The 26909-nt window shown below is 49.0% G+C and overlaps 1 protein-coding gene across 8 annotated transcripts in view; it reads right to left on the reverse strand.

The window, feature by feature from the left end:
• PTPN5 (protein tyrosine phosphatase non-receptor type 5) overlaps nucleotides 1–26909 on the reverse strand; it is a 64496-nt gene that overhangs the window by 27402 nt on the left and 10185 nt on the right. For 4 of the 8 annotated variants that reach the window (XM_037737548.1, XM_037737545.1, XM_017525885.2 and 1 more), the window contains exons 2-3: nucleotides 17292–17379; nucleotides 11534–11610 (exon numbers count right to left, since the gene is read on the reverse strand). In XM_037737548.1, coding sequence (XP_037593476.1) covers nucleotides 11534–11610; nucleotides 17292–17311 — 97 coding nt within the window. In that variant the 5' untranslated portion in view covers nucleotides 17312–17379. Of the gene's footprint in view, nucleotides 1–534; nucleotides 654–1604; nucleotides 1610–11533; nucleotides 11611–17291; nucleotides 17380–26909 lie in introns of those variants that run through there. The other 4 variants (XM_017525888.2, XM_017525884.1, XM_037737546.1 and 1 more) reach the window with 3 other exon arrangements.

Here is a 26909-nt window from a genome sequence, read left to right on the forward strand (position 1 = left end):
AAGACCTCCCCCTGTAATAAAAGCATAAAGAAAAACCGAGTCATCCATACTCTTGCCTCACTGAGAAAGGCGCTGGCTTCCTTTTGATGTATTTTTCTCTTTGTGGGTGTACTTTCCCTCTGTGTATCATTTTGTAGTAGGCATATCCCAAGACTATATGCCTCTTTGGATAACAAGGATTCAACTTTTAAGCAATATGGCAGATGGCCTCCAAGGTGGCCCTCAATGAACCCTGCCTCCTGGTCTTCACATCCTTGTGCAGTCCCTCTTACATGGTCCAGGGTTAGTCTTCATGGCCAACTGCACACCGCAGAAGTGAAGGCATGGTACTTCTAGGTTTGGGTCCTACGAGGTGGTGACTGCCATCTTGGGCACTCTCTTGCTCCCTCATGTGCTTTCTCTGAGATCACTCACTCTGCGGGAAACTGGCTGCCCAGCAGTGTGGCTGCGGAGGCAGCCCATGGAGTGGCCTGTGTGGCAAGGCACTGAGACCTCTGGCCAAGAGGCTGCAAGCAACTAGAGCCTGACAATCACCTGTGAGTGAGTTTAGAAGTGGACTCCTCAGCCACAGTCGAGTTTGGGATTATTGTAACTCTGGTCAACACCTTGAGATGTTGTGAGAGATCAGGCCAGAGCCATGTGGCAGAGTCATTCCTGGGTTCCTGACTTAGAAACTTTGGGGGATAAGAACTGTTGTTTTAAGTTGCAGAGTTTTTGGGGTAATTTGTTATGCAGCAAAATATAACTAATGCAAGCGGTTTTATCCCTCTCTCAGGTGATATGGACTTTCATAGCAGGCTCTATTCCCATTGAGGAGAGACAGGCCTAAGAGGCTGGGTATGGCCAAGGGATTGCCCTGCTGCCAGATGCCAGGACCCACTGAGCAGCTACTCAGGCTGGCAGAGGGTGGCACTGGGCTGAGTAGAGGACAAATGCACAATGCCAAATGGTCTTGTTTCTGATTAATAAGGGGTTTGTCTCAAGCTAAGTGATGTTCAACAGGGGTGTGGGAAAAAAGATGATCTTTTTCTTTTCTTTTTTTTTTGAGATGGAGTTTTGCTCTTGTTGCCCAGGCTGGAGTGCCATGGTGTCATCTTGGCTCATCACAACCTCTGTCTCCCAGGTTCTGAGATTACAGACGTGCACTACCACACCTCACTAATTTTGCATTTTAGTAGAGATGAGGTTTCTCCATGTGGGTCAGGCTGGTCTTGAACTCCCAACCTCAGGTGATCTGCCCACCTCGACCTCCCAAAGTGCTGGGATTACAGGCGTGAGCCACTGTGCCCGGCCTAAGATGATCTTTTTCAATATCTAATAGTCACATCAGCCACAGCCCCAATAGGGCTGAGAGGGGGCAGTCTAGTGACTGGTCCTCAGAAGAGGGATACTCTATGCAAAGCCTTGTTTTGTTTAGGAAAATGGCGTGTAATGGGAAATTCTTGGCAGGCTTCTCATCTGTATTTTAAAAGGCAACATTACCCCAGCTGACATCTGGCTTATGTCTGGTTTGGACAGCCTAGTTCCCCCTTTGCTGATGACTCTCCCTGGTCCCTTACATCCTTCAGGTTTTTTTTTTTTTTTTTTTTTTCTTTTTTTTAGACAGACTCTCACTCCATCATACAGGCTGGAGTGCAGTGATGTGATCTCTGCTAACTGCAACTTCTGCCTCCTGGGTTCAAGCGATTTTTGTACCTCAGCCTCCTGAGTAGCTGGGATTACAGACACATGCCACCATGCCTGGCTGGTTTTTGTATTTTCAGTAGAGATGGGATTTCACCATGTTGGCCAGGCTTATCTTGAACTCCTGACGTCATGTGACCCAGCTACCGCAGCCTCCCCAAATGCTGGGATTACAGGTGTAAGCCACTGCACTCAGCCCATCCTTCAGGTTTTAACCACATGGAATTGAAAAGAAACAGCACCAAGGTCCTAATAAACATTGCCACCTGTCCCACACATCATTTTCATGTGTGTGTGTGTGTGTGTGTGTGTGTGTGTGTGTGAATTTCCAAAGTTTAGAGATGTAAAGTGATTCATGCAAGATCCAAGCTGAAAAAGGGCAGAGTCCAAATCCATTCACATCCAGGGCTTCTGAATCCAATAAGAAACCATAAAAATGAGCTGTGAATAATACTTGATAATTTACAAACCCCCATTCACATCCATTGTCTCACTGAATTCTTAAAACTACCATGAAAAAATTGCTTTTCTCATTTCACAGTGGAGATGCCTCATGGGAGGAACAGAGCAGTACAGGGGCTTGTCCAAGCCCATCAGTGAAAGGCAATGCCCAGTATAACAGCAGACACACTCAGCACTGTCCTTACACCCAGGAAAATGTCCCTCGTCCTGATCTCACACTTTGGAGGGCCCTGCTCCAATCCTGTAGCAAGTATGCTCCTCCTCACAGGTGAGGAGTCCATGGAGCCAAAGGGACATTCTCCCTCTAAGATCACATGTTCAATATCCCAGGTTCCCTGGTCAAACAGTTCTCAGCCTGATTCCTGGGCCTAGTGGCCCTCTTTTCTGACTGCTTTATGAGAGTACACTGTGCTGTGTGTATTCCTAGAACTGGCTAAGGTGACTATTTGCGGAAGGTGTGTTTGGAGCTCGGATGTGTGGGCTGAGTACGCATCCCATCCACACAAATGCTCATGAGTGTCCTTGTAGTGCTGGACAGAGCCGGGCTGGGCTGGAGACTGGCTTTTCCTAGATCCCATATTTTGGTGCAGAACTCAGAATTCTCCATTTGAACCTGGCTTTCAAACTCCCTACAAATGAATGTTTGTCGAGGTAGAAGGGCAACATACTTCGTTTCAAAGTTTCTCGGCTTGCTTCCTAACAGCTGACTATCTAGACATAGCATACATAGCCTTACAAGTGTTAGGGGTGGGACTGCACACAGCTGTGTTCTTTGAAGTGGCAGGGAGAAGAGCAAAAGAACCAAAGATTTAAGCTACAAAGGGTGAGTAGCTCAAAGAGTGGAAGGTTGGGGAAAAGAATGGGACATGGGATGAAGGCCGAGGGCAGGAAGCTTTAGGAGAGGAAGAAGCTAGCATGAGGAGGCATGTGAAAGCTTATAAAGAGGATGTGCTAGTGGATGAAGGAGGGACAGAGAGTCTCTGCACTCCTCCTGTCAAGAGGTGCCATTTACTTCCCATCCCTTGAATCCAGGCTGCCCCTGTGACTGGCTTTGATCAACAAAAGGTAGTGAAGTGACACGGTGTAACTTCTGGGGACAGGCCTTAAGAGATCTGAAGCCGCTTCTTCTTGGTAATCAGCTGCCACATAAGAAGTGCAACTACCGTGAGACCATCATGCTGTGAGGAAGCCCAAGGTAGGGGTGCTGAGGTATAAGAAAAGCTTTCTCGGACATTCTTTTTTTTTTGAGATGGAGTTTTGCCACCCTTGTTGCCCAGGCTGGAGTGCAATGGCACAATGTTGGCTCACTGCAACCTCTGCCTCCCGGGTTCAAGTGATTCTCCTGCCTCAGCCTCCCAAGTAGCTGGAACTACAGGAATGTGCCACCACACCTGGCTAATTTTTTGCATTTAGTAGAGGCGGGGTTTCACCATATTAGTGAGGCTGGTCTCGAACTCCTGACCTCAAGCGATCTGTCCGCCTTGGCCTCCCACAGTGCTGGGACTACAGGCATGAGCCACTGCACCCGGCCGCTTTCTTGGACGTTCTATCCCACAGAATGAGATGTATACAGCTGAATGAGCGACCTCAGCTGATGCCACATGGAATGGAAGAGCCACCCAGCTAAGCCCTACATGACCCTCCAAGTCATGAGCACATAAAATGCGGGTTGTTGCTTCAAGCCACTAAGTTTTGAGATAGCCAGGCAGCAGCAGACAACCAAAACAGATGCTGAGACCTGAAAAGAAGAAATGAGCTTAAATGGAAGGAGGAATTTTTTTTTTCAGATATAAGGAACTTCCTGAGAGCTGGGGTGATCTGTTATTGAGCTAGACCAAAGAGAAAGAGAGTGGCATCTGTCACTGCATATCTTAGGAGTCCGATGGATGCCCATTTGTCTGAAAGGGCTTTGGCAACAGCCTTTGAAGATTCAGGGGACTGGACCAGATGCATTCCTTCCTTCAGTTGCAAAGACTCTCTTTTTAGTGTCATCACACATCCAGACAACTCCCTAGAATATGAGAACTGTTTCTATCCTGGTGAAGGAAAATGGAGGATCACTCTCCTCACCAACCCTGGCCCCTTGACTATGCCAACAGAAAACACTCCTGCCTGTGGCGTGCTGGTTAAGTGAGGGCCCAGACCTGTGGTGGGGAGTCAAGAAAGGACCACTGGCTACACTCCCCACTCCACTGCTGTAGGATGGGCCCAGGCCTGACGCCCAAGCTCCAAGCACAGGAACACAAAGATGCAAAGGTTTTTCTGTTCAAATTCTGTATCCTGGAACAATCATCACCGTCACTATTAGCTACCACTTATAGTGCACTGTGTAATAAGCACTTGATGTCCATGAACTCATTTAATCCTTACAAAATCTCTGTGAAGATCTCATCATATTACCACCCTCATTTTAGAGTGAGGAATTTGGAACTCACAGCAGTTAGATAATTTAGCTCAGGTCATGCTGCTGGTCAACAGGTGAGCTGGGATTTGAACCCAGGTCTGCCTGGCCATAGCACCTCAAGGCCTAGCTAGATGGGCTCCATCCTGGTGTCAGAGAATAGTTAGCCTCTACTATTGCTGATCAGTGGGCACCTGGGTTGGGACTTCTTTTTCAGTACAATGGCATGATTACAGAATACTATGCCATTAGTGTTCTTAGCATATCCAAATGGTGTTTTGTTTTACTTTAACTAAGACTCAAGTGAAAAACTCATTGTACCGTCAATCACAATAAATATCTCTAAATGTATTTAAAGTCTTGAATGAAAACAGCACCAAGACGCTGCATGGAACTGGAGCCTGCCAATCACCTGTGAGTGAGTTTAGAAGTGGATTCTTCAGCCACAGTTGAGTTTGGGATTACTGCAGCTCTGGTCAACACCTTGAGATGTTGTGAGAGATCAGGCCAGAGCCGTGTGGCAGAGTCATTCCTGGATTCCTGACTTAGAAACTGTGGGGGATAAGAAATGTTGCTTTAAGTTGCAGAGTTTTTGGGGTAATTTGTTATGTAGCAAAATATAACTAATGCAAGCGGTTTTATTCCTCCCTCAGGTAGTATGGAATGGAGAATGATCCTCTATTTTCCTTCACCAGGATAGAAACAGTTCTCATTTAACAAAGAAATAAAAATCAACAGAACTTCTACTACTGAGTGTTGACAGCTACCAGTGACATCTCAGCAGTACTACTACAGCCAGCTCCATCTTCTTGAGATCTGTCCATCTGCGCTCCCGCACCTGCTCACAGACCAGCCTGAACCAGTATTAAGCACCAGTCTGCGGGGCTCTGTGAGAACAGGGGCAAGCCTATCAGGGACAAGGCAAAACTGCTTCTTAAAATGCTCTGCATAGCAGGCTCCTGAGGACATGAACCGAGACCCTATTCATGTTCTAGGCCACTTTTTTGAGGAAATCTCCCCTGACCCACCAAGAAAGGGCTGCATAATGGCTGCACTCTTCCTTGGCACCCTAGGAGCAGGGACCATGTCTGTCTTGCTTGTCACTGTATCACCAGAGCCTGGCAAGCATGCAGCATGGAGTAGGTGCTCAGCAAATTTGAGTGGATAAAATAATCAGGCTGCATTTTTTTTTCTTTCTTGAGACCGAGTCTTGCTCTATTGCCCAGGCTGGAGTGCGGTGGTGCAATCTCGGCTCACTGTAACCTCCGCCTCCTGGGTTCAAGCAATTTTCCTGCTTCAGCATCCCAAGTAGCTGGGATTACAGGCACATGGCACCACGGCCGGCTAATTTTTTGTATTTTCAGTAGAGACAGGGTTTCACCATGTTGGCCAGGCTGGTCTGGAACTCCTGACCTCGTGATCTGCCCACCTAGGCCTCCCAAAATGCTGGGATTACAGGTGTGAGCCACCAGGTCTGGCCCAGACTGCCTTTTCAACTGGCCTTGTTGGCTTCTGGTGCAAGACCTCATCTGTGACATGGTAGGAAGGCTGTGAAAGCTATGACTTATTCCTTCCTGGTGGTCAGAGATAGGTGCTGCAGGATTAGGGTGACAAAGCTTTCCTTGATTCAGGCCTTTAGCTCCTTTACTTTAAAGAGTGGCACTTGGGATGGGCAGTGGCCTCTTGCTGAGACCTAGACCTTATCATTGGCCTCAGAGAAGGGTGCACTTAATACCCACAGTGATACAGAGCAGAGTGCCTAGGGCTGGGTTGGGGACGGGCTGCAAGACATCAGGATTTAAGGTGGAGAGTAGGTCTCAGAACTACCAGCCCAAGAAGCCAGTTGTTCCTACCAAAAGTGCAATGGCCTACTCAGACCTTCAGCATAATCACGATCCTGCATCAAGCCAGCTAATCATGACACATTGAAATCTCAGGGTGGTAGGGATTGTCACAGCTCCAGGAAGGCTCATGCCTACAGGAAGGCTCCAGGAGTACCTTGTTCCCAAGAGCAGCAACGTCCTTAGACCTGGGCCCTGTGTGCCATCCCTTCTGGCCATGCCACTCCCCAGAAGAAGAGAAGTTCACAGGGCTCAGGAGATATCTCACCTGGAGTGTCTCACCAGCTGGTGTCCATGCCCCCTTACCAGGCTATACTCTATCTAGCTACTAGGACTTCAGGATTCCCTGCCCAAATGGCTTGGGCCTGCATGGGTCTCTTGCCCAGGTACATCCCTTTTAGGGTAGACACTGTCTCCTGCTTACACATCTTCAGGTTTCAGAGGTGGCCAAGGAGAACCTATTAGGTAGGGTGTGGACCAAGCTTGGACATACAGATGGATGTGCCCACGTGCATGCAAGTGAAAGCCCTTTCAGAGCAGGACAGAGCAGGGGTGGTAAACGGTGAGGGGCCTTATTGGTAGTCTGACCTCCGTCCCTACAGGCCTGCCCATGAGTCTGCATGGTAAAGATGCCTGGTGATGTTGCTGTATTTCATGTACTGGCCCCCACTGGCACCTACTGTTGCTTTATCTACCTCTTTCCTCTACCCTGTACCTCTGAGGCAGCTGCTGGGAGCTAGGACTATACTGGGCTGGGCCTGTACTGGTGCTGGTTGGGGGAAGGAGTGGAGGCCCCAGCATCAGCAGTGCCTGGTTTCCTGCAAATATGAACACCGACACATAGAAGAAGGGAGAGTGTGAGTTTGAAGGTACCAATGTGTTTGGGTGACTGTGAGCAAATGAGGTGAGCAAGAAAGGAAGAGTGAAAGAGAAAAGGAGGGTGACCACATGAAAAAGGGTGTGTGCATGAGGGAGAAGAAAAATACCTGTGTGTGCATGTGCACAGGGGTGGGGAAGGCAGTGGGGTAGACACTCAGTGCCCCCACAGTACCTGGGAGCTGTGCACAACTGCGGGTCTGGGAAGAGGACGGAGAATGGAGAGGAAGGGGAGGAGTCTGCCTAGTCATTTTCGAGAGTGTGTGTGAAGAAGGGGTACAGTGCAGGGGAGAGAGAAAGTCACCTAAGGAGGGAACGAGAGAGCAAGCATATCTCCAGGAAGCCTGCGGAGTGGAAGCTGTGGGGTGGAGGGATGGAGCTGAGAGAGGTGAGTGTGCAAGAGGAAGACGTGCAGGTGTGTGAACGTGGAGGTGTGCGTCCGCCCCTGCAGGGCTGTGTGAGACAGGCAGGCCACGTGCCCGGGTGACTGTGCGTGGGTACATGCATGTGCACAGGGAAGCATACGGCCGTGACAAGTGAGCACAAACACGAGTGTGCCAGCGCACACGTGGGGGTGTCCTAGGGGCTGTGAGGCAGCATGCCTGGCCCTGGGGCAGCGGGCGGGGGCAGTGGAGGGTGCCTGCCAAGGGGTGTTGGTGATGCCTGAAGATGTTTCCACCCCAGAAAGCTCTGAGGGGACTGTATGACCTGCCCCTGTTGGCTCAGATCTGGGTGGCCATGGTGGCTGGGAGTGTTGGCCCTGTTGCCTCCATCTGGAGGTGGGTGTGGGAACAAATAAGTCACCAGGCATGGCTGGCCCTCACTCTGCCTCACCTCTGGGCAAGACAGCCAGGAGGGGAGAGAATACTCGAGGGCTGGATTTTTACACCATCATTATGCAACTGCCTGCAGTGCTTGTAGGCTTCCTCTAAAGGCCCAGCACTCTAACCCTCTTGGCCTATACACCTCCATTTCCTTTTGTGTCCCAGTTGTCTTGACAGATATTTGCAGAAGCCTACTCTACACCTGGCTCCAGGTTTACCCTATTCACAATGCCAAACCATCCCCCAGTTCTTTCCCATCCCCCTCTTATTGGCTTTAATTAATTGTCTTCATAGCACTTACCACTACTGGCCACACTATGTGGCATAGCTTTTACTTATTTTTTTTGTTGTCTATTTTTTCCTTAATAGCAAATGTGTGTACAGCACTCGCTATAAGCCAGGCACTGTTCTAAGCTTTCTGTTAACTCACTGAATCCTCTAACAACTCCATACAGTAGTGAATATTGTTCTTGCTATATTGTGAATGAGAGGCCCAGAAAGAATCAGTACTTGCCCATGATCATCCCACTGGAAAGTGGTGGAACCAAGCTAGGGTCCAGAGTCCCTGCTCTTGACCAGCACATAATACTGTCCTGTGAGGGTGGGAAATTTTTTCAGTTTGGATCTCTGCTGCTCAATCTCTAGTGCTTACAACAGTGCCCAGCACGTGTAGGTGCTCAATCAGTAGTGACAGAATGAAGAAATGAGTGAATACCTGCTGGACATGGAGGATGCAGAGATGAAATAGGGAGGTGCTTGCCTTCAGAGAGCTCATGGCCCCATGGAGGAGGCACATAATCACTGCAATCCCCTATCAGGATGGCATTGTGTGAGTCTCGAGGGTCACACAACTTGCTCAGCCTCTGCAAGCAGGACTTCCCAGAGGAAGGACACAGATGGGGACAGGCATAGTGACATTCTCTACCTCCTTTAAACTCCCATCTGGCACAAACACACTTTAACTCTTTTTGCCTTGGTCCACAGGGTGTCAGAAGATGACAGTGGCTCCATGGTGACAACAGAGGCAGAACAAGGTAGTGGTGAGGACACGGGCTACTGAAAGAGACTGCCTGGAGTGAATCCTCCCTCTACCAGCTAAGTGACCTTGGACAGACTGCCTAAGCTCCCTGGACCTTGGTCCTCTCATCTGTAAGATGGGGGTACAAATGACACTGATTTCCTAGGATATGACATGACCAATGCTCCTCTTCTATTCTACACTGGTTGCTGGCTTTTGGGGAGGTATAGGAGAGAATACTGGGATTCAATATATTATGCTTATTACTGCAGCATCTCTACTGTGGCTTCATCTCATTTTGCAGAAGCAACTCAAAGCAGAACTTGTCCATGACCTTTCAGTACAGCAGGGACTGTGTCTATTTTATTTACCACTATATCTCTAGCACCTAGTACAGAACCTGAGACCTAGTAGATGCTCAAGAAGTACTTGAGTGAATGACTGAGGGGTTATTTATTTATTCCCCTCAGGATGCTTGTGAGGATAAATATTCATATCGCTATTGTTTCTATTTACAGATGAAGGACTGGAGCTTCAGCAAGGTTAAGTGAATTGTGCGTAAACACACAGCCTGAAGCAGAACAGGGGGACTCAAATGCTCTTTCTTCCTCCACACCATGCCATTCTCTGGACTTCCATTCATCCTGCCCTATTTTCTGTGGCTTTCTTCTAGCCAGTGGGGCCATCCCTGATTGTAGAGTCATCTCCGAATTCTATGACTCATATCTGAATCACAGAACTGTTTAATACTTGAAGGGGACTTCTGATGTCATCTGGACCTCCCACCCATTGTGGAAATTTCCTCTCCAATGTCTATCTAGCCAGTACTTGAATGCCTCCTGTGACGGAACACTCGTTTCTTCCTCTGGAATTATTGAGATCTATGACTGGACCACTTTTAGAGTCAGAGTTCTATGGGCCAGCAGGCCTGTCTTTAATTTCAATGTGTTGGGATTACGTCATCCTAAGATATACAGAAAAGATCTGCTGTCCTCTCCATAAGGCAGCCATTCAGATATTCAGAGAGTTCTCACATCTTTTCAGAGAATTCTCCTCTTCAAGACAGATGGTGTCCATCTTAGACCATCTCAGCAAGCTGACCAAAGCGTTTTGAGCAATGGCACCCCCTACTGGTTAAGGTATGAACTGCACCAAAGGGCTTCCTCAGGAGCTGGGGCATTGAATGCGGTGTGAATAAAATACCGCTTATTTTGAAGAGTCGTTGTTTTAGATCCATACGTGGTTGTTTCCAGTGTCTCTCTTAAAGAATGTCACGTGAAGACTCCATTCTAAGGTTCCTTGTCGATCATGAGGTCTCTGACAAGCTACAGGTTTGGAGCTTCAAAGTTAGAGTTCAAAAGACTTGTCTTTTAACAAAATGTTCGGAAGGAGAGATGAAAATATATGCTGTGTTATAGGATTATGGTGATTTTTTTCCATCTGTATTTATTTCTAATGTTTTGACAGTTAACCTTTTGTTATAAGAAGGAAAAAAAATAAAAACTATTTTTTTTTTTTTTTCGATGGAGTCTTGCTCTGTTGCCAGGCTGGAGTGCAGAGGCATGATCCTGGCTCACTGCAACCTCTGCCTCCCAGGTTCAAGTGATTCTCTTGCCTCAGCTTCCCAAGCAGCTGGGACTACAGGTGCGTACCACCACGCCAAACTAATTTTTGTATTTTTAATAGGGGGGTTTTATCATGTTGACCAGGATGGTCTCTATCTCTTGACCTTGTGATCTGCCTGCCTCGGCCTCCCAAAGTGCTGGGATTACAGGCATGAGCCACGTGCCTGGCTCACAATAAAAACTTTTATAAAAAAATTAAATAACTCCCCCAACTTCTTCCTTCTGAGGTTGTTTATCATGGCGTGGGTCATGGGGTTACAACTGGGACAAGCTGCCACCCTGTAGGCAAGAGTGCCTTGGTAGTCATCTCCACGGTAGCTGCAATGGCCTGCAAGTGTGGTCAACTGGCCTCGGGCAGCACAGCTTCACCCTCAAGCCGGGCTTTTCAACAGGGACATCAGGTAGTTTCCCACCTCTGCCCCCCAGCCTTGGCTCATGCTGCCTTCAGGTTTTGTTTCCTACCCTTACCTCTTGAAGTCAGCCCAGCACTGAATGGTCACTGGTCATTCCCTAGGAGCCCTGGACTCCCCAGCTCTTCATCCTTCTCTTCACTTCCTAGCACACCCTCAGTTGCTTGCTCTTCCCTCCATGTGAGCCTACAGCAGCTCCACATGCTAACAGGCCAGAATGCATCAGGGATTAGAAAAACAAGCCCCCATTTAAACGATGACCTATGGAGCAGCTGCCTGGTTCTTCTCATGCAAGTTCACAGCTAGCCAGGCTTTACTCCAGCCCCAGCACCAGCCGGGGTATTCTCTCTCCACTCTGAGCTCTGGGAGGACCCAGGGGCTGGGAAGACTCACCCGGTAGCCTCTCACTGCAGCACATGTCCAGGGCCCCTCCCTTGGAGTCATCAGCAGCGTGGTTCTCTCTCTCACTCCTGCAGCAGGATGGAAAAGGTGAGATGATGCTGGTGAGCCAGGATCAAGACAAAAACCCTGAGCAAAGATAAGAAACCTCCCTCTCTTGTATTCTGTATCCCTCTGAATAACCCCACCCCATCAAAGGGACCTGTGGAAAATACCAGACTATTGAGGGGTCAAGCTGCAGAGGCAGGAGCAGAATTTTGCAGGTGTCTTCCTTGTGGAATCAGTGGCAGCAGTACCATCACAACCATCATCACCATCATCACTATCATCATCTCTACCATGGAAGGAAGATTTACTATATGCAAACACTTTGCAAACTTTACCACATTAAATCCTCACCATAAGCCCACGAATGAGGGATCATTAAACAGGCTCAGAGAGGTTAAGTAACTTGCCCAAAGTCACACAGCTAAAGAGAATAGAGAAGAGTTTGAAATTATGGCCTAGGATTCCAGGCTCATGCACTTGCTGCTATGCCACTGTGTGTCCTATTTCCTGCGGCTGCGAACCATAGGTGAACAGGAAGAGGGTTCTGAGTAACCCACGGTCCTGTGTCCAGCTCTCCAAGATGTGCAAATCCCCTCTACTTCAGGCAGTGGAAAGTAGCATGCAGAACTCTTCTCCAGAAATAGCTAGAAAAAGTAGTTATACATATGTTTTGCATAGTCTAAATGTTTCCTTCCTGAAATCAGAAAACCCTCTTTCTAGCCTATCAGAGCACCTTATAGGACAGTATGGGTGTCTAGTTTTGCTTCTTTACCCGGTAAGCTAGAAAAAGGTTGCTGGAGATCAGGTAGACCCCAGGAAGCATCTTTAGAGTAGACATATTTTGAGGGCAACCACTTGGCTCACAGGGGTTCCCCTACCCTGGGAATGGCCTGAAATGCAGCGTGGGCTCCAGTGGCCTTGTCTATCCTTCGTGTCTCTGACCCTTGGTATTAGCTGATGACTGATCCAAGGCTGGACACACAAACCAGCCTGAGTCAATCAAATATTCTCCCTTGCACACTGAAAATGCATTCTGGTGCATTTTGCTGGTGCTGAATTATGGTAGCCACAGTGCCCTGAAGAGAAGACCTGCAAACATCTGCTGCTGAGGGCCTGAGAGCAGATGTTACCATCTCTACTGAGTCTTGATTGGACAATATGTTTATCAAGACCATAAGATGGCCAAGGATCCTTCCAATAAATCCCCACATTTTAGTTTATGCCAGTGGGATGTGATTTCTGAAACTGGCAATCAAAAGAACCGTTGACATAGCCTCTCTAGCATACTTCCAGGAAGTCCAGAGGCTCAGCTGCTTCTCTGCCTGCTTGTCCTCCTATCCTGCTTCTTGGACTGGCCCTGGCACCTATTTCAGGCCCAAATCCGGATTTTAAATAATTAAGTGCAGAGAGGACAGGTTCAGGGTGGCCTTTCTCTCTGTGATAGCTTCTTTTTCAACTGGCATTGTATTACTTCATTTTTTTTGCCTCAACCCAACTGCCAGGGTCTTGGTGAATCACAAGTCCTAGAGCCCAGCACTCCTGCAGAGAGGGGGTCACTATCTTCAATGTAAACGTCTGACTTTAAGTGCTTTCTTTAAATGTCCCTGGAGTCCCCCCACCTTTCTCCCTCCCCATTGTGGTCCCAGCTACTGTCATCGTTGCCTAGATTGCCGTGGCAATATTTTAACTGATTGCTGGCATCCACTCAGGCTGGCCTCCAAAACATTCTCCACCTGGCTCCAATGCTTATGGCATAGATAGGCTGTGCAGTTTACCACCTGCACAACTGGATGTGGAAGTCCCCTCTGCCCCAGGCAATGGAAAGTGACATGGTGAACTCTTCTCGGAACAGAGGAGCTAGAATCAGTTCTTCAAAACTCAACATTTATCACATAACATTTCTCGAAAAAATATTCTCATGGCATCCTTATTGTACTTAGAACAAAGATAAAAATCCTTTGGCATAGTTCACTAGATGTTGGGTGGTCTGGTCCCTGTTGATCCCTGCAGCCTTACCCCTTGCCCCTCTCCCCCTTGACCTCTGCACTCCGGCCACACCGGAAAGGCTCTTTCCTTCACAGTGCCTTGCACATGCTTTTCTCTCTACCTAGAGAGGTTCTCCAGCTGTACTTCTTAGTACTTTTTGCTCATGGTATGTACCTGACACAGTTAGAAATGTCATTTTAATTTATGCCATTATTCAACATCTGTCTCCATCATTAAACTGTAGGTTTCATGAAGGCAGGGTCCACTATTTCTGTTTTATTTACCATTGTATCTTCAAAGCCTTGCACAGTGCCTGGTTTGTAGTAGGGTGTTCAATAAATAAACACTTATGGAATAAGTGAATGTTGACCTGACGTTCTTGAGAAAACATTAGAAACCTCAAGCACAGCCATGATCTGAGCTGCTTTGTGGGCAGGTCTTTGTTAAGTAGCTTGGAGCTCTCCTCTACAGCTGTCATCCACAGAAGTCAGAGAATCACAGATCTGGAAGGCCTCTCATTTTACAGAGGAGAAACTGAGGCAGAGGGTGGGCTCTGACTTGCCCCACATTTCATATTGAGCTGGTGGTGGCCACAGGGATTGTGTTTGAGAGTACCCACCCCCAACCTTCCAATCCTAAACTTGTTCTTTCCTTACCCTAAAGAGCACCCAGTCGGATGGCAGCCCCTGAGGGCAGATCCCTGGCTGGGTACAGAAAGGCATAGTATCCAGATACCTCTGGGAGGGGACCAATGTGTGACTCACACCTGCTTTCACACCTTAAGCCTCTCAGGCCCCAAGCTGTGTTCAGAATAGCTCAGTGCTGCATGTGTGCGGCGGACTCTATAAATAAGCTTCCTAGAAAATGACTAATTTCATAATCAGAAAAGCAGAACGAGTAGCACCTCTTGACTGCAAAGGAAAATGGGGCAAGAGCCTGCTGCTCTTCCCTGAGGTCAAAGGACTCCAGGCAACCCCAGCCAAAACCTGCATGTCCAGACTGTCCAGAGGAGGGTTTAATTAGCTTTCTGGAGAAAATAGATGGCCATTCAGGCTGGATGGAGAACCCAGTCTCTGGGTGCTGCCTTCCTCCCTCCCCACCAAGAGCAGAAATAGCTGCTTGTATTGGATTGCTAAGGTTCCTTCTCTCTCCTTCCCCACTTCTATCAGCCAGGCAACAGGAACATAAGATTGGTCTATGACAAGAGCAGCCATTTGCTGGGCTGCCCACACCACTGCTTCCCTTATAACCAGAGAGCACCAGGGATGGAGGGACTTGGAAATCACCCAGTCTGCCCCCACTTCACTGATGGAGGACATCCCAGAGTGAAAACAGCTTCCCAAAGCCATTGTCTCATTCAACAGGCGTGCACTTTCTGTGAGCAAGGCCTGGAGCTGCCCTGTGAATACAGTGATGAATAATCCAGGCCCCTCCTTGCAGGCTCCCAGTCTTCTCAGAGAGACAGACATGCAGACACAACTGTACCCTGATGCCTGCTTTAACTAAGGTATGCATGTGACCACTTTGGGGAGGGCTCTGCTCATTTGTGGGGAGGGGCAAGAGGTAGAGGAAGTCTTCTCCAAGGGGGAGACAGGAGCTGGTTTTTAAAATATGTTTTTAGGTGGATGAAGTGTTGCAAGGGAAAAGGATTTCTTGAGTAGAGCAAATAGAGCAAGGCATGGAAGCTCAAGATGTAGGGAACATCTGGTGCGATCGGAAGTAGGCTGGTCAGTGGGATGGAGCAGCAGATGGGGGCTAGGTCTCAGTAGAGGCATGTGGGCAAGAAGCAACGCAGAAGCAAGGAATCCTGCCTCCCAGGGGGCGGGGGAAGCCCTCTTCCACTTGACCAGGTGGCTTCCCTGCACTGAGAGTGATGCTGGCTCTTTCGCACCTGACCTGGCTGGGGACGCCTATAACAGGAAGTGGGGAGCAGCAGCTTATGTTTAAGGAATGGACTTTAGACTCAGCTGGTAGCATCTGAACTGGTCTGAAACTACTCTTTTTACTGTGCAAAAATTCCCATAGCATAAAATTCAACATTTTGACCATTTTAAAGAGTACAATTCAGTGGCATTTAATACATTCATAATGTTGTGCAACCATCATAATGATCTGCTTCCAGAATATTTTTGTCACCCCAAAAGAAAATCCTGTACTCATTAAGGAGTCACTCCCTGTCCTCCTCCCCCCAGCCCCTGGCAACCGCGTATCTGCTTTCTGTCTCTATGGCTTTGCCTATTCTGGATATTTCATGTAAATGGAATCAGAAAATATATAGCCTTTTGTGTTTGCTTCTTTCACTTAGCATAATGTTTTCTAGGTTCATCCAAGTCCGAAGCATGCATCAGTACTTCATTCCTTTTTATGGCTGAATAATATTCTACTATAGGATGGATGACATTTTATCTATCTATTCATCAGTTGAACATTTGGGCTGTTTCCACCTTTTGGCTATTTGTGAATAGTGCTTCTATTCACAAACAGTTTGAACCAAACTGTTCTGTTTCTACTCTCCTCCCATCACACTTGTGGTTTTGGGCAATCCTTTCTGCGCTCTGGGTCTGAGGCCTCGCTTATGAGAATAAGGTACCTAGACTCTAAGCCCATTGTAACTTGAATGTCATCACCTTCCTTTGCTTGTTCGTATGTGTGAAGGTAATGAGCTGTGCAGCTATGCCACCAGCGCTGGGTGCTGGAGACCCAGCCTAGACCACCCACCCCATCTTCCAGAAGCTCACGGCCAGTGCAGAAGACACAGAACAGATGCGGCTGTGGGCTGGGTGAAGTGTTCTAACAGACGCACCTCCCCTCTGCCTGGGGAGTGGAGGGGGGATGGGAGGTGCTATTAGGAGACATCCTGGAGTCTCTTAACATGAAGTCGCAGCTTTGCCCAGGACTCATGCAGAGAAAGAGCTGGCAGGTTTGCTGAGCCAGTCAGAGAGCCTGAACCTGATTCTTGGGTGTGAGGCTGAGCCAAGCCCAGCCCTCTCTCCTGGGCTTTGTGCTCCTGGTACCCTGTAAACACCCCTCACTGCTAATGTGGCACTCACACCACCCTCCTAAAGCTCCAACCCCACCCGACATCTGTATTTGCTGAATCAAACTTGTCGGTTCCTCCTGTTGAGCCTTGTTTGTGCTGTTCCCTCAGCCTGGAAGACCCTTTCCTCTTTTGTCAAATCTTACTTGTTCTCCAAGGTGCGGCTTAGGTGGTATGCCTTCCATGGAGCACTTCCTGATCTCTCAGGAAGAACTGCGTCCTCCCACTTCTGGGCTCCCCCACACACCTGGTTCATATATCCTTTTGTCTCTTACTTTGTTCTGCTGCTATAGTTAGCTGTTTATGCACCTGCCTCCCCCACCAGCTTCTGACTTTGGAGCATCCTCACCCCCTCAACCACCTCTGCATCCCAGGTGTTTAGCACAGGGCCCAAGCCTGTTGATGTACACGTTAAAGGCCACATCTAGGGTCGTGGCAGGTAGTCTGCCCTCCTAGAGGGAGCCTCCCAGTTAAAGATGGCCAAACTATATCCAGGAAGAGGCCTATAATGCCATCCAGATTTTTATCAGCATGTTCAGCAGGCAGGAGCAGAGGACACGCTGGCTTCATGGAAACGAATGATCAGGCTGAGCACCTCATGTGCCCCAGAGGATCCAGATGGAGATGGCTTGGCCTCCTCAGTGGGTGGGGTGCAGGGGAACCACGTAAACACTCACTCACCTGGCTCCCTCATAATTCATTCCCAAGGTGTCTGGATGGGGAAGGGTGCCATCTTCCAGGGCAGGAAGCTTTCTCAGCCAAAAGCAAGCTGGAGATATAAATGGAGGAGAGAGGGCAGCTTCAGATCATCCAGATGGGAAAACTGGGACAAAGAGAGATTAAGTGACTAGTCTCGGGTCACACAGTGTGTCAACAATTGTTTTCAGGTACTTAAACTCCCGATTTCCTTTTGTGAGTCACCTTTCTCCTCCCCTGGTACTCTGCTTGCCCCTTGCCACACAGACAGCCCAGAACTAGAGCTCAGTTAGCTGTTATTTGTATCATACCCCAAAGCCTTCTAATAAATATCTTTTCTGCCCAAGTTACTCAGAGTCCTCTTCTGTTGCTGGCAACCAAAGAACCCAGACTGATGCGTGCAGCAAACTCGTGGAATGAATAGGCTCTGAGCCCAGGACTCCCAATGCTTAGTTCACTGCTATTTCCGTCCTGCCAAGCTGCCTACCCTCCCTGCCCAGCTGTCCACTGTCCAGCCATCTGTCCTCACGTCTGAGCAGACTGCAAACTTGGAGTTTTCTGGATCCCAAACACGGGGTCTGAGTGTTCTCTGCTTGGGATGTGCCCAGACAAATGACTTCCCTTCTATCCCTGCTCTTCTCTGAGTGGGAGAAGCAGGGCGTGGGCATGGCAGAGACCCCAGCAAAGCGAAGATGAAAACTACAGGGTAGGCCTAGCCTGCTGAGGGGCTTAGGCAATAGTTGTCCATTTTTCATTTGAGTCTGAATCAGGGACTGGACCATTCATTTGTTCAACCTGTTTGCTAAACACCTACTATGTTCAGGCTACGTGTGGGACCCTGGGAATACAATGAATGACAAACATCTCATGGGGTATGTAGGTAAGAAGAAAAGGCAAGTGTCCTATGTGAGGGGAGGCGAGCAGGGTGCCCTGGAAGTGCCAGCCAGACCCCTAAGGAGGCAGAGGACTCAGGAGAGGTTCGGTTCCCAGGAAGGGCTGTCTCTGATGAGACGTGAAAGAGGAGTGGGGGTGAGAGGCTGTGGGATGAGACAGGAGGGGGTGGGGTGCTCCAGGTAGAAGGAGGGCATGTGGATGGGCCTGGAATTGACAAAAAGCAGGGCATATTCAAGGGCTAGAAAGAAATTTAGCCTAAAAAGGGAGTATGGAAAGGGGATGGGACAATCCACTGAATTGCTCACTTGTAATTTTTTTCTTTATCCCTTCCTTTCTTTCCAGAGAGGTAAGGCGGACCTCTCCCTTGGGAGAGGCAGCTTGGCTGCAGGACTGAAGGCCAAGTTCCTGCAGGAGCTATCCTTCCAGTCTTTGTTCTGTAAAAGCTTGAGCACCTGGGGGGCAAGGTGTCTCTTGGTCAGGGAGGTGGGTATGTAGGAAGGGGAGGGGACCTCGGGGCCTGGGAAGGTGACAGAGCCCATCAGTTCTATGACTGGTGCCTGGTGTTTGTGTGGGTGGTGCCGAGTGCACAGAGAGGGCTGGATCTCAGCCTCCAGGGCTTCCACTGCACCCCACACGGCACCCTCCCCGCAGAAGGCACAGTAAGGGAAAAAATTACAAGGGAGCAATTCAGTAGATTGTCCCATCCCATGCCACACCTTTTCACACTCCCCTTTTAGACTAAATTTCTTTCTACACAGGTGTCTTAGCTATAACCATGTGGTTTCCTTGAAACATCCCTGGTATGGTGGTCACAGCAGTGGGTTGGGGTCCCTCCAGTGATGACTGGGATTGAATTTCCTATCAGGTAGGGATGGTGGGAAGCTCTGAGTCTGGGCTAATTTCATTTAAGAAATACAATGAGACATTTCTTCCATACCTGATATTAAGGATTTAAAAAATCAACCAGCTCTAATAGATTTTTGGCTTGGGAGGCAGGAGACCAGCTAAAAGGTGGGCATGATGATCAGGTAAGAGATGGGCCATCCTGACCTGGGATTGCAGCTGGGGACTGCCCCCTTGCTGGGGACCTGCTCCAGTCACTCTGATTTCAGACTGGAACTGCCTCCTCATCACCCCCTTGACCACGAAGCACAGCCCTCCCTTTGCCCCTTTGCTTAGGCTGTCTCTCCTGCCTGGAAGGCCATCACCTCTTTGCACCCCTCCTTAAAATCCAACTCAGACTTTAAGCTCCAGCTTAATCTTGAATTGCTCTAGGAAGCCTTCCCTGAGGACAGGTCTTCACTCCACTCTAGTAAAACTGTGTGGCTCTGGAAAAGTGTCTTTATCACTTGAAGCCTTACCTTTTTCTCATATGTCTAACACGGATGACAATACCTTCCACACAGGATTGCGGTGAAGATTGCCAGTGAATGAGAGAAAGGTGAATGTTGACTAGCATGGTGACTGGTAAACAGCAGGTGCTAGGGAACTATGCAAACAACTGACAAAGGCATGGCAGAGAAGAGAAATGAGAGTGGTGGTGGTGGGGAAGCAGGTGTAGACAGCGTATAAACTCCTGGGAAAGGGCTGGGAACCTAGCTTCTGGAAAGGGCAAAGGGCTTTGAACATTGCCAAGTTGTCTAGGGCAGCCTTTGGACAAGAGAGGCATCCCAGGACCGTGTGCCTTCCCTTGCTGACAACAGAAAGGCGTTGTTGGGACTGCAGGTGTCTGTGGTCTGGTCCAAAGGTCCAGTATGAACTGAGTTTACCAGCTTCCCCCTGTACTCTGAGGAGGAGGGCGCTAGAGGGAGATTTGAGAAGCCCCATCCTGCCAAATTCCTAGATTGGGTGGGATGGGAGCAGGAGAAACATTCACAGACTCTTTGCTGGCTTTGGCCACCCTGCTGGGACCAAAGTAGCATGGGCTAGCTGTGCAGGCAGCTTCGAGAGAGACCAGGGGCTCATGGCTGATGCCCACATATTCTGTCCTAATTACGTCTTTGGGGTAGAGGGTCAGGAATTCACAGTGATTCAGCTCCAGCTCTGTGGACCCTCGCAGCCTCTTCTCAGGGCCATCCTGGCTTTCTTTTAAAATCTACACTTTTAAAATTTCATGGTCAGGTTGGTGAGGTTGGAAGGGAACAGGGGGAGGTGATCAGAGTGAGGAAGGAAGCAGGAAACAAGGCAGAAGCAATCTTACGGCTACCTGTCCAGGAACATCTTAGATAGCTCCTGACGGATGAAGAAGGTAACAATGACATTTTCACAGCAGAATGGGCAGCTATCACTACAGCACGTGGACCACACAGGCCAGGCATTGCTCCAAGTGCCTTGCATGTCTTAGTAAATTCAATCCTCATAGCGGCCCCTGGAGGCACATACTAGCATTCCCTGCATTTTCTAGAGGAGGAAATGGACATTCAGAAAAGTGAAGTGACCTGCTCAAGGCCACACAGCTAGTCATCACAGAGCTTCCCCCACTGCCTGTATTCCTAACCCCTCTTTCACTTTTTAGTTTTTGACAAAAACAATACTCTGCAAATACAACAGGAAGAGACTGCACATCATGGCAGTTGCTTTCTATATGTTAAGAAATCATCACCATAAATCTATGTGAGTAACATGTGGTGATCCCCATTTTTACAGATAAGAAAACTAAGGCTCAGGGGGTGAAGTGGCCCAAGTGAATGAGTGAAGGAACAAGAGGGAGATCCCTGTGCCTGTGTTCCTGCTCCTGCTTGGGTCCCTGAAGGGGGTCGTTGCCATTCTCCCTAGAAGAATGACTGGGAGTCCTGCGCTGGACCACGACCTCGGCTTTCTCCACTTGAAATGGCAACCCAAGGAGCAGGCCTTGGGAGGCTGGCTTGGGTGGGGAGCCTGTGATGGTGGCAGCTGTGTTCCATCAGTGCTGTGACACATACGCTCACTGGCCCAGGGTCCAGCAGCCCTGGGTTCTAGTCCCAGGCTACTGTGTGACCTTGGGCCAGTCATTTCCTTTATCTGAATCTCAGCAGCCCCAATGAAAACCAAAGGGCCTGAATGAGATGACCTCTAAGGGTCTTTCCTTAGAGGTCAGGCTTCAATTCCGGGCCGGTCAGGGTTTAATGAGGCAGAGGGTGGAATGGCAGTGAACCAGCAGAAGGCACTCACAGCATCAGGGAAACAGGCCTTCGTCCACGGAGGGCAATCTTCAAGCATGGAGGGCGGATCTGGCCTGAGCCAATTATTGACAGAGTCCAGGTTCAGCTGTGATTTGATGCTGTGGATGGTCCTATCTGATAATAAATGGTGCAGTGGTTGGGAGCCCAAAAGATGATCAAAAGGCTGAATTTACTAAGACATGCAAGGCACCTGGAGCAATGCCTGGCCTGTGTGGTCCACGTGCTGTAGTGATAGCTGCCCATTCTGTTGTGAAGATGTCATTGTTACCTTCTTCATCCGTCAGGAGCTATTTTGGAGTTCAGCGGTCATCTGGTCTGATCCTCTCTTCTCTAAGACTCTGAAAACACTCCATTCTGCTCCCTCTCCCTGCACCTGCTCCTAGGTATGCAGTTTAATTTATAGGGAGAAAACAGGCAATCACAAACGAGAAGGCGTGATCACACCTCTCCTGGGTGTGTTCTGGTATTTCCGTTCGGTTACTTGCTTGCTCCTACCTATAATGCCTTGGGATGCACTTTTCCCTCCACTGGAAAATCCCCCTTTTCCTTCCTCTGCTTGGGAAACTCTTATTTGCCTTTTAAGACTCTGTTCAAACATCACCTCCTCAATAGAACCCCCTCCGATTCCCTTAGGAAGAACTGGGTACTCTGTCTTCTGTTCTTACCTCCCCATACGGTCATTATCTGTTGATGCCAGTCTCCCTGCCTCACACGGAGCTACCTGGACATAAACCTGTAGTCTATGATCACCGCAGCTTCCTTTTACTGCCAACTTATTGTGTGCTGGATCCCATGCCAAGCACTGCACATGTATGACATCATTCACTTCTCACTATAACCCTATGAGGTAAACAGTCATCCTCCACTTACACGTGGAGATTGGGACTTGGAGAGACTAAGTCACCTGCTCAAGGTCATACAGTTGGTATGTGGCAGAACCAGGCTTCAGGCTTAGTTTATCTCAACCCAGGCTTTATTTAAATCACTAGGTTTACAGCCTCCAATACGGGACTTTTCTGTTTCCCATGTCTAATACTATATCTAGAACCAGGCAAATGTTTAAAAAAAAAAAAAAACTGGCATAGAGTTTGAGCATTTACAAATGGCTCATGAAAAACACCATAAAAGGCCAGTCATGGTGGCTCATGCCTGGGAGGCTGAGGTGGGCAGCACTTTGGGAGAACGAGGTGGACAGATCACTTGAGGTCAGAAGTTTGAGACCAGCCTGGCCAACATGGTGAAACCCCATCACTACTAAAAACACAAAATTAGCTGGGCGTGGTGGCAGGTGCCTGTAATCCTAGCTACTTGGGAGGCTGAGGTAGGAGAACCGCTTGAACCCAGGAAGCGGAAGTTGCCATGAGCTGACATCGTACCACTGCACTCCAGCCTGAGTGAAAGTGTGAGACTCTATCTCAAAAACAAACAACACCATAAAAGTAGTAAACACATAAGCTTTGGCTCTGGACTGCCCGAGTATGAATCAAGGCTCTCCCACTGGCAGCCTGATCTTGGGCAAGACTTTGACTTCTCTGTGCCTCAGTTTTCTCATCTGTGAAGCAGGGATAAGTACGTCTACACGTCAGAGGGTTATGATGGAGACTGAATAAATGTTGATCTTCACACAAAGTCTTTACATGAGATGCACAGAAAACGTGTAGAACAGGGCCTAGGAAGCTCCTAAAAATGTTAATTGTCATCTACTTGTGTTTCAGGCTTTGCCTGTTTCCCAGTTAATATAGCATTTCTTCTCCCATGGATGAGGTCCATGAAGGCTCTGGGATGAATCTTGTGGTGTGCTGGTAAACTGGTTCTTGAATGTCTCTTTACTGGACTGAACTGCTGTATCACTGGGAGCAAGATGAAATAAGCTATTCAGAATATTATGCAAGAATTAAAAAAGAATAATGTAGGCCAGGCATGGTGGCTCACACCTGTAATTCCAGCACTTTAGGAGTTTGACGCAAGAGGATTACTTGAGGCCATGAGCTCAAGACCACACTGGGCAACATAGTGGGATCCCATCTCACCAAAAAAATAAAGTGTGAGCTGGGCAAGGGGGTACAAACCTATAGTCCCAGCTACTCAGCAGGCTGAGGCAGAAGGATCACTTGAGCTCAAGGCTTCAAGGTTGCAGTGAGCTATGATTGCACCGCTGCATTCCAGCCTAGGTGACAGTTCGAGACCCTGTCTCTTAAAACAAACAAACAAACAAAAGATAAGAGAAAGGCAAAGCCCTGATTTGTGCCCTCTGACAATTTTCATGGTGTAAATGCTCCCACCATGACTGATTTCAAGCTATGAATGTGAAGAGTCATGCAGCCAGCCTTAGCAGAGGTCCGGAGGTTTGCTCAATCTGTGTCTCAGTTTCCTCATCTTTAAAATAGACCACCAGGAGAACCGAAGTCAGAATGCAGTTGTGAGGAGTAAACCTAAAGCTCTCAGACAAGCACATGGCACACTGCATGCTCTGTGTTAGCCAGTATTACTGTTTAGAGTTTTAATTCAGTCTCACTGTTGCCTACCTGGCTTGGACACTGACCTAACCCCAGCAACTGGCCTTCTGCCCTGGTAGGCAGAGTCTCTGCCCTCTAGGATTAGGCCTCGCCCACTCTTGCAGCTCTCCCATTTCCCTCTGTGATATAGTCTGGCTGTTTGTCCCCCCCCAAATCTCATGGTGAACTGTAATTCCCAGTGTTGGAGGTGGGGCCTGGTAGGTCATGGAGGTCAATCCCACATGGCTTGTGCTGTCCTGATGATAATGAGTTCTCACAACATCTGGTCGTTTAAAAGTGTGTGGCACCTTCCCCAACTCACTCTCTTGTTCCTGCTTTCGCTGTGTGATGTGCCTGCATCCTCTATGCCTTCTACCTGATTGTCAGCTTCCTGAGGCCTCCCTAGAATCCAAGTAGATGCCAGTGCCATGCTTCCTGTACAGGCTGGCCATGAGCCAATTAAACCTCTTTTCTTTAAAAATTACTCAGTCTCCTGCATTGCTATAAAGAATCTGCTGCATTTCTTTACAGCAATGCAAGAATGGTCTAATAGAATCCTTGGAACTAGAATTCTGGCCTAGCCTGTGTTGGTTACACACTCACCCCAATCACACGCTATTTCATGCCTCTGGTTTCATCCTTAGACTTCCCTGATGCCGCCTGGGCCCGGGCTGCCAGTGTAGCTGTGCCCTGCTCTGCATGGTCCATGATGATCCCTTCTGGCATCCGCTCTGCTCCTCATTGCTTACAAGGCTCCTTCTCACAGGCCTGGATGTGCTCACAGAGGAGAGAGCTGAAGTTCAAAGTTCAGTCTGCTCCCACCTGCAACAAGAGGGGCCCCTAGCTCCTGCCACACCCTGCTGTGGGCTCCAGCTTCTCATTAGGGCTCCTGCCCCGAGTCTGATTTAACCCTTCTGTGCTCAGGCCTGGCTCAGGTCATTGCAACCTGGGAAGATCTCAGCATCTTTGGGTTTGGTGGAAGAGTCAGACAAACTGAGTCAGAAGCAGGGCCTGGAGTGGAAGATACAGAGAGGCTGGGTTTGGAAACATTAGCTGGATTTGAGGGTCTTTTGCCAGGAAAAAAAAATGGAGTGGGAACTAGGAAAAAATATCCAGGTGGGACCAGGAGTCAAGGTTAAAAGGAGCCTGACCTCTTGAATTCAAATTTAATAAATAGCAGCTGCATACCTACTGTGTGCCACATGCTTCTCAGTACCTTACTTCATTAGCCCTTTGAGACAAGCCGGTGAAGACATGAGCTCACTCTGCAGGAGCTACAGGCACTTAAAGAGGTGAGGGACTGACATGAGAGCAGGTACCTGGTCCTGCTGAGGTGGACAATGGAGAACACAGGACAGGGCCTGGTCCTGGGCTGAGGATGGCTGATCCTCTTCCTGCCCTGTGCCAGTGGACAGCTGGAAACCTGGGCCCAGGGCAGGCTGTCAACAGAGGTCCTCATTCACGGGCTGAATTCCTCAAAGCACGACAGATGGACCATTCTGACATCACACGTTGTAAGGGAACCATGGTCCTCCGGAGAAAGGATGAATTCAGAGGCAGAGAGGCCTGGCTGAAATGCTGTGCTCTGCCACTTTTTCCCCATGGGGCCTTGGGCCGGTGTCCTAACCTCTCTGAGCCTCAGTTTCCTCCCATTTAACATGGCAGTGATGAGAGCTGCAGGGTTGTGATGAAGCCTGGGAAGTGAGGACCGTACATAGAGAGAGCTCAGCAGTCCTGGGGCAGGCCTCCTCCTCCATATTCCTGCTGACCTGGCTCAAAGCTTCACTTCCTGTCTCCCTCCAAGCCAACCTTATACGGGAGACACTCCTGCTCTTTGTACCAGGCAGTATCATCAGCTACAAGGGTCTGCTTCCTATTTCCTCAGGCTCTGACAGGTGTTCCTGGAGCTAATGAGAACAATGCAGGCAACAGCAGCTGGAGGATGAGGGGGCCTTCCCAGGAGAAGCCCCTCTGCCCTCTGGAGAGCTCCAGGCTGTTTCCAGGACCCGAGGGCAGACCCAGAGCCCTAGGAAAGGGTGGGTAAAAGAACTGGAAACTCCACTTCACAGGGTTTCCCAACTCCTCCTCTGCCACGACAACCGCCTGCCCCCAGCCATGCTCCCTCCTGCCTCTCTGCCTTAGGCTCTCAGCTCCTAGAGGGGCTCCTAGCTCCTGCCACATTCTGCTGTGGGCTCCAGCTTGTCACCAGGCCCCCTGTCACCAGACTGATTTAACCTTCCTGTGCTCAGGCCTGGCCAGGAAAGGCCTCCCTGCTCCTTCTCTTTGTGCTGTGGTTTCCTTCCCTTCCAAGGCCCACCTCAGCCCAGGCCTCCTCCAGGAAACCTCCCGAGTCAGTCTAGGGTGTGTTGATCTCTCCTCTGGCTGAATCCTTCCCCCAGCATTTTTTGTGACTTGGAAACTGGTAATGAGCCACACCCTGTCCTGGGCTGCTCCCTGCCTCTCTTGTCCATAACTTTGGCTTCTGTAAGCTTCCCAGGCTGAGAAGGGCAAGGGATAGAACTCCTTTATCCCCCACGACAGAAAGCCCAGTGCAGAGGAGAAAAAATGGAAGGCAGAGGAATGCACACCGAGCTCTTTCCTTTACACTTAGATTCAGAAGGAAAATGGGAAGCAAAGACCAAGTGGGAGAAAAAGAAGATATGAGTGGAAAGGAGTGAAGGAGCAGGGAAGGGCAGCTGCATGAGACTCAGTACCAGGGTCATGAGAAGACAGATCAGGCCCATGATCCAGGTGGCCTTGAATCATGCTTTAGGGCTCTCACACTCTGATTATGCAACTCCTAAGCTCAACACAAACAACTCTTTGAAAGCCTTTGGAACTCACCTCCTCCAGGCAGCCTTCCATGACTGACTCTGATCGCTGATCTCTGCTCCCCTTCCCTTGGCTCCCTGAGCTGCGCTACTCTGTGTTCATTCATGCCACTTCCCATGGTGCTAGGTCCTCTGAGGAGGGGATGGAGGTTTCTGCCTCACTGGCAGGAAGTTTCAGTTTACATTTATCATCTGTAGCCAGAGATTAGACTGTCTTTTTTG

This window comes from Cebus imitator, unplaced genomic scaffold, assembly GCF_001604975.1.
Source record: "Cebus imitator isolate Cc_AM_T3 unplaced genomic scaffold, Cebus_imitator-1.0 Scaffold39, whole genome shotgun sequence".
Classification (NCBI taxonomy): domain Eukaryota; kingdom Metazoa; phylum Chordata; class Mammalia; order Primates; family Cebidae; genus Cebus; species Cebus imitator.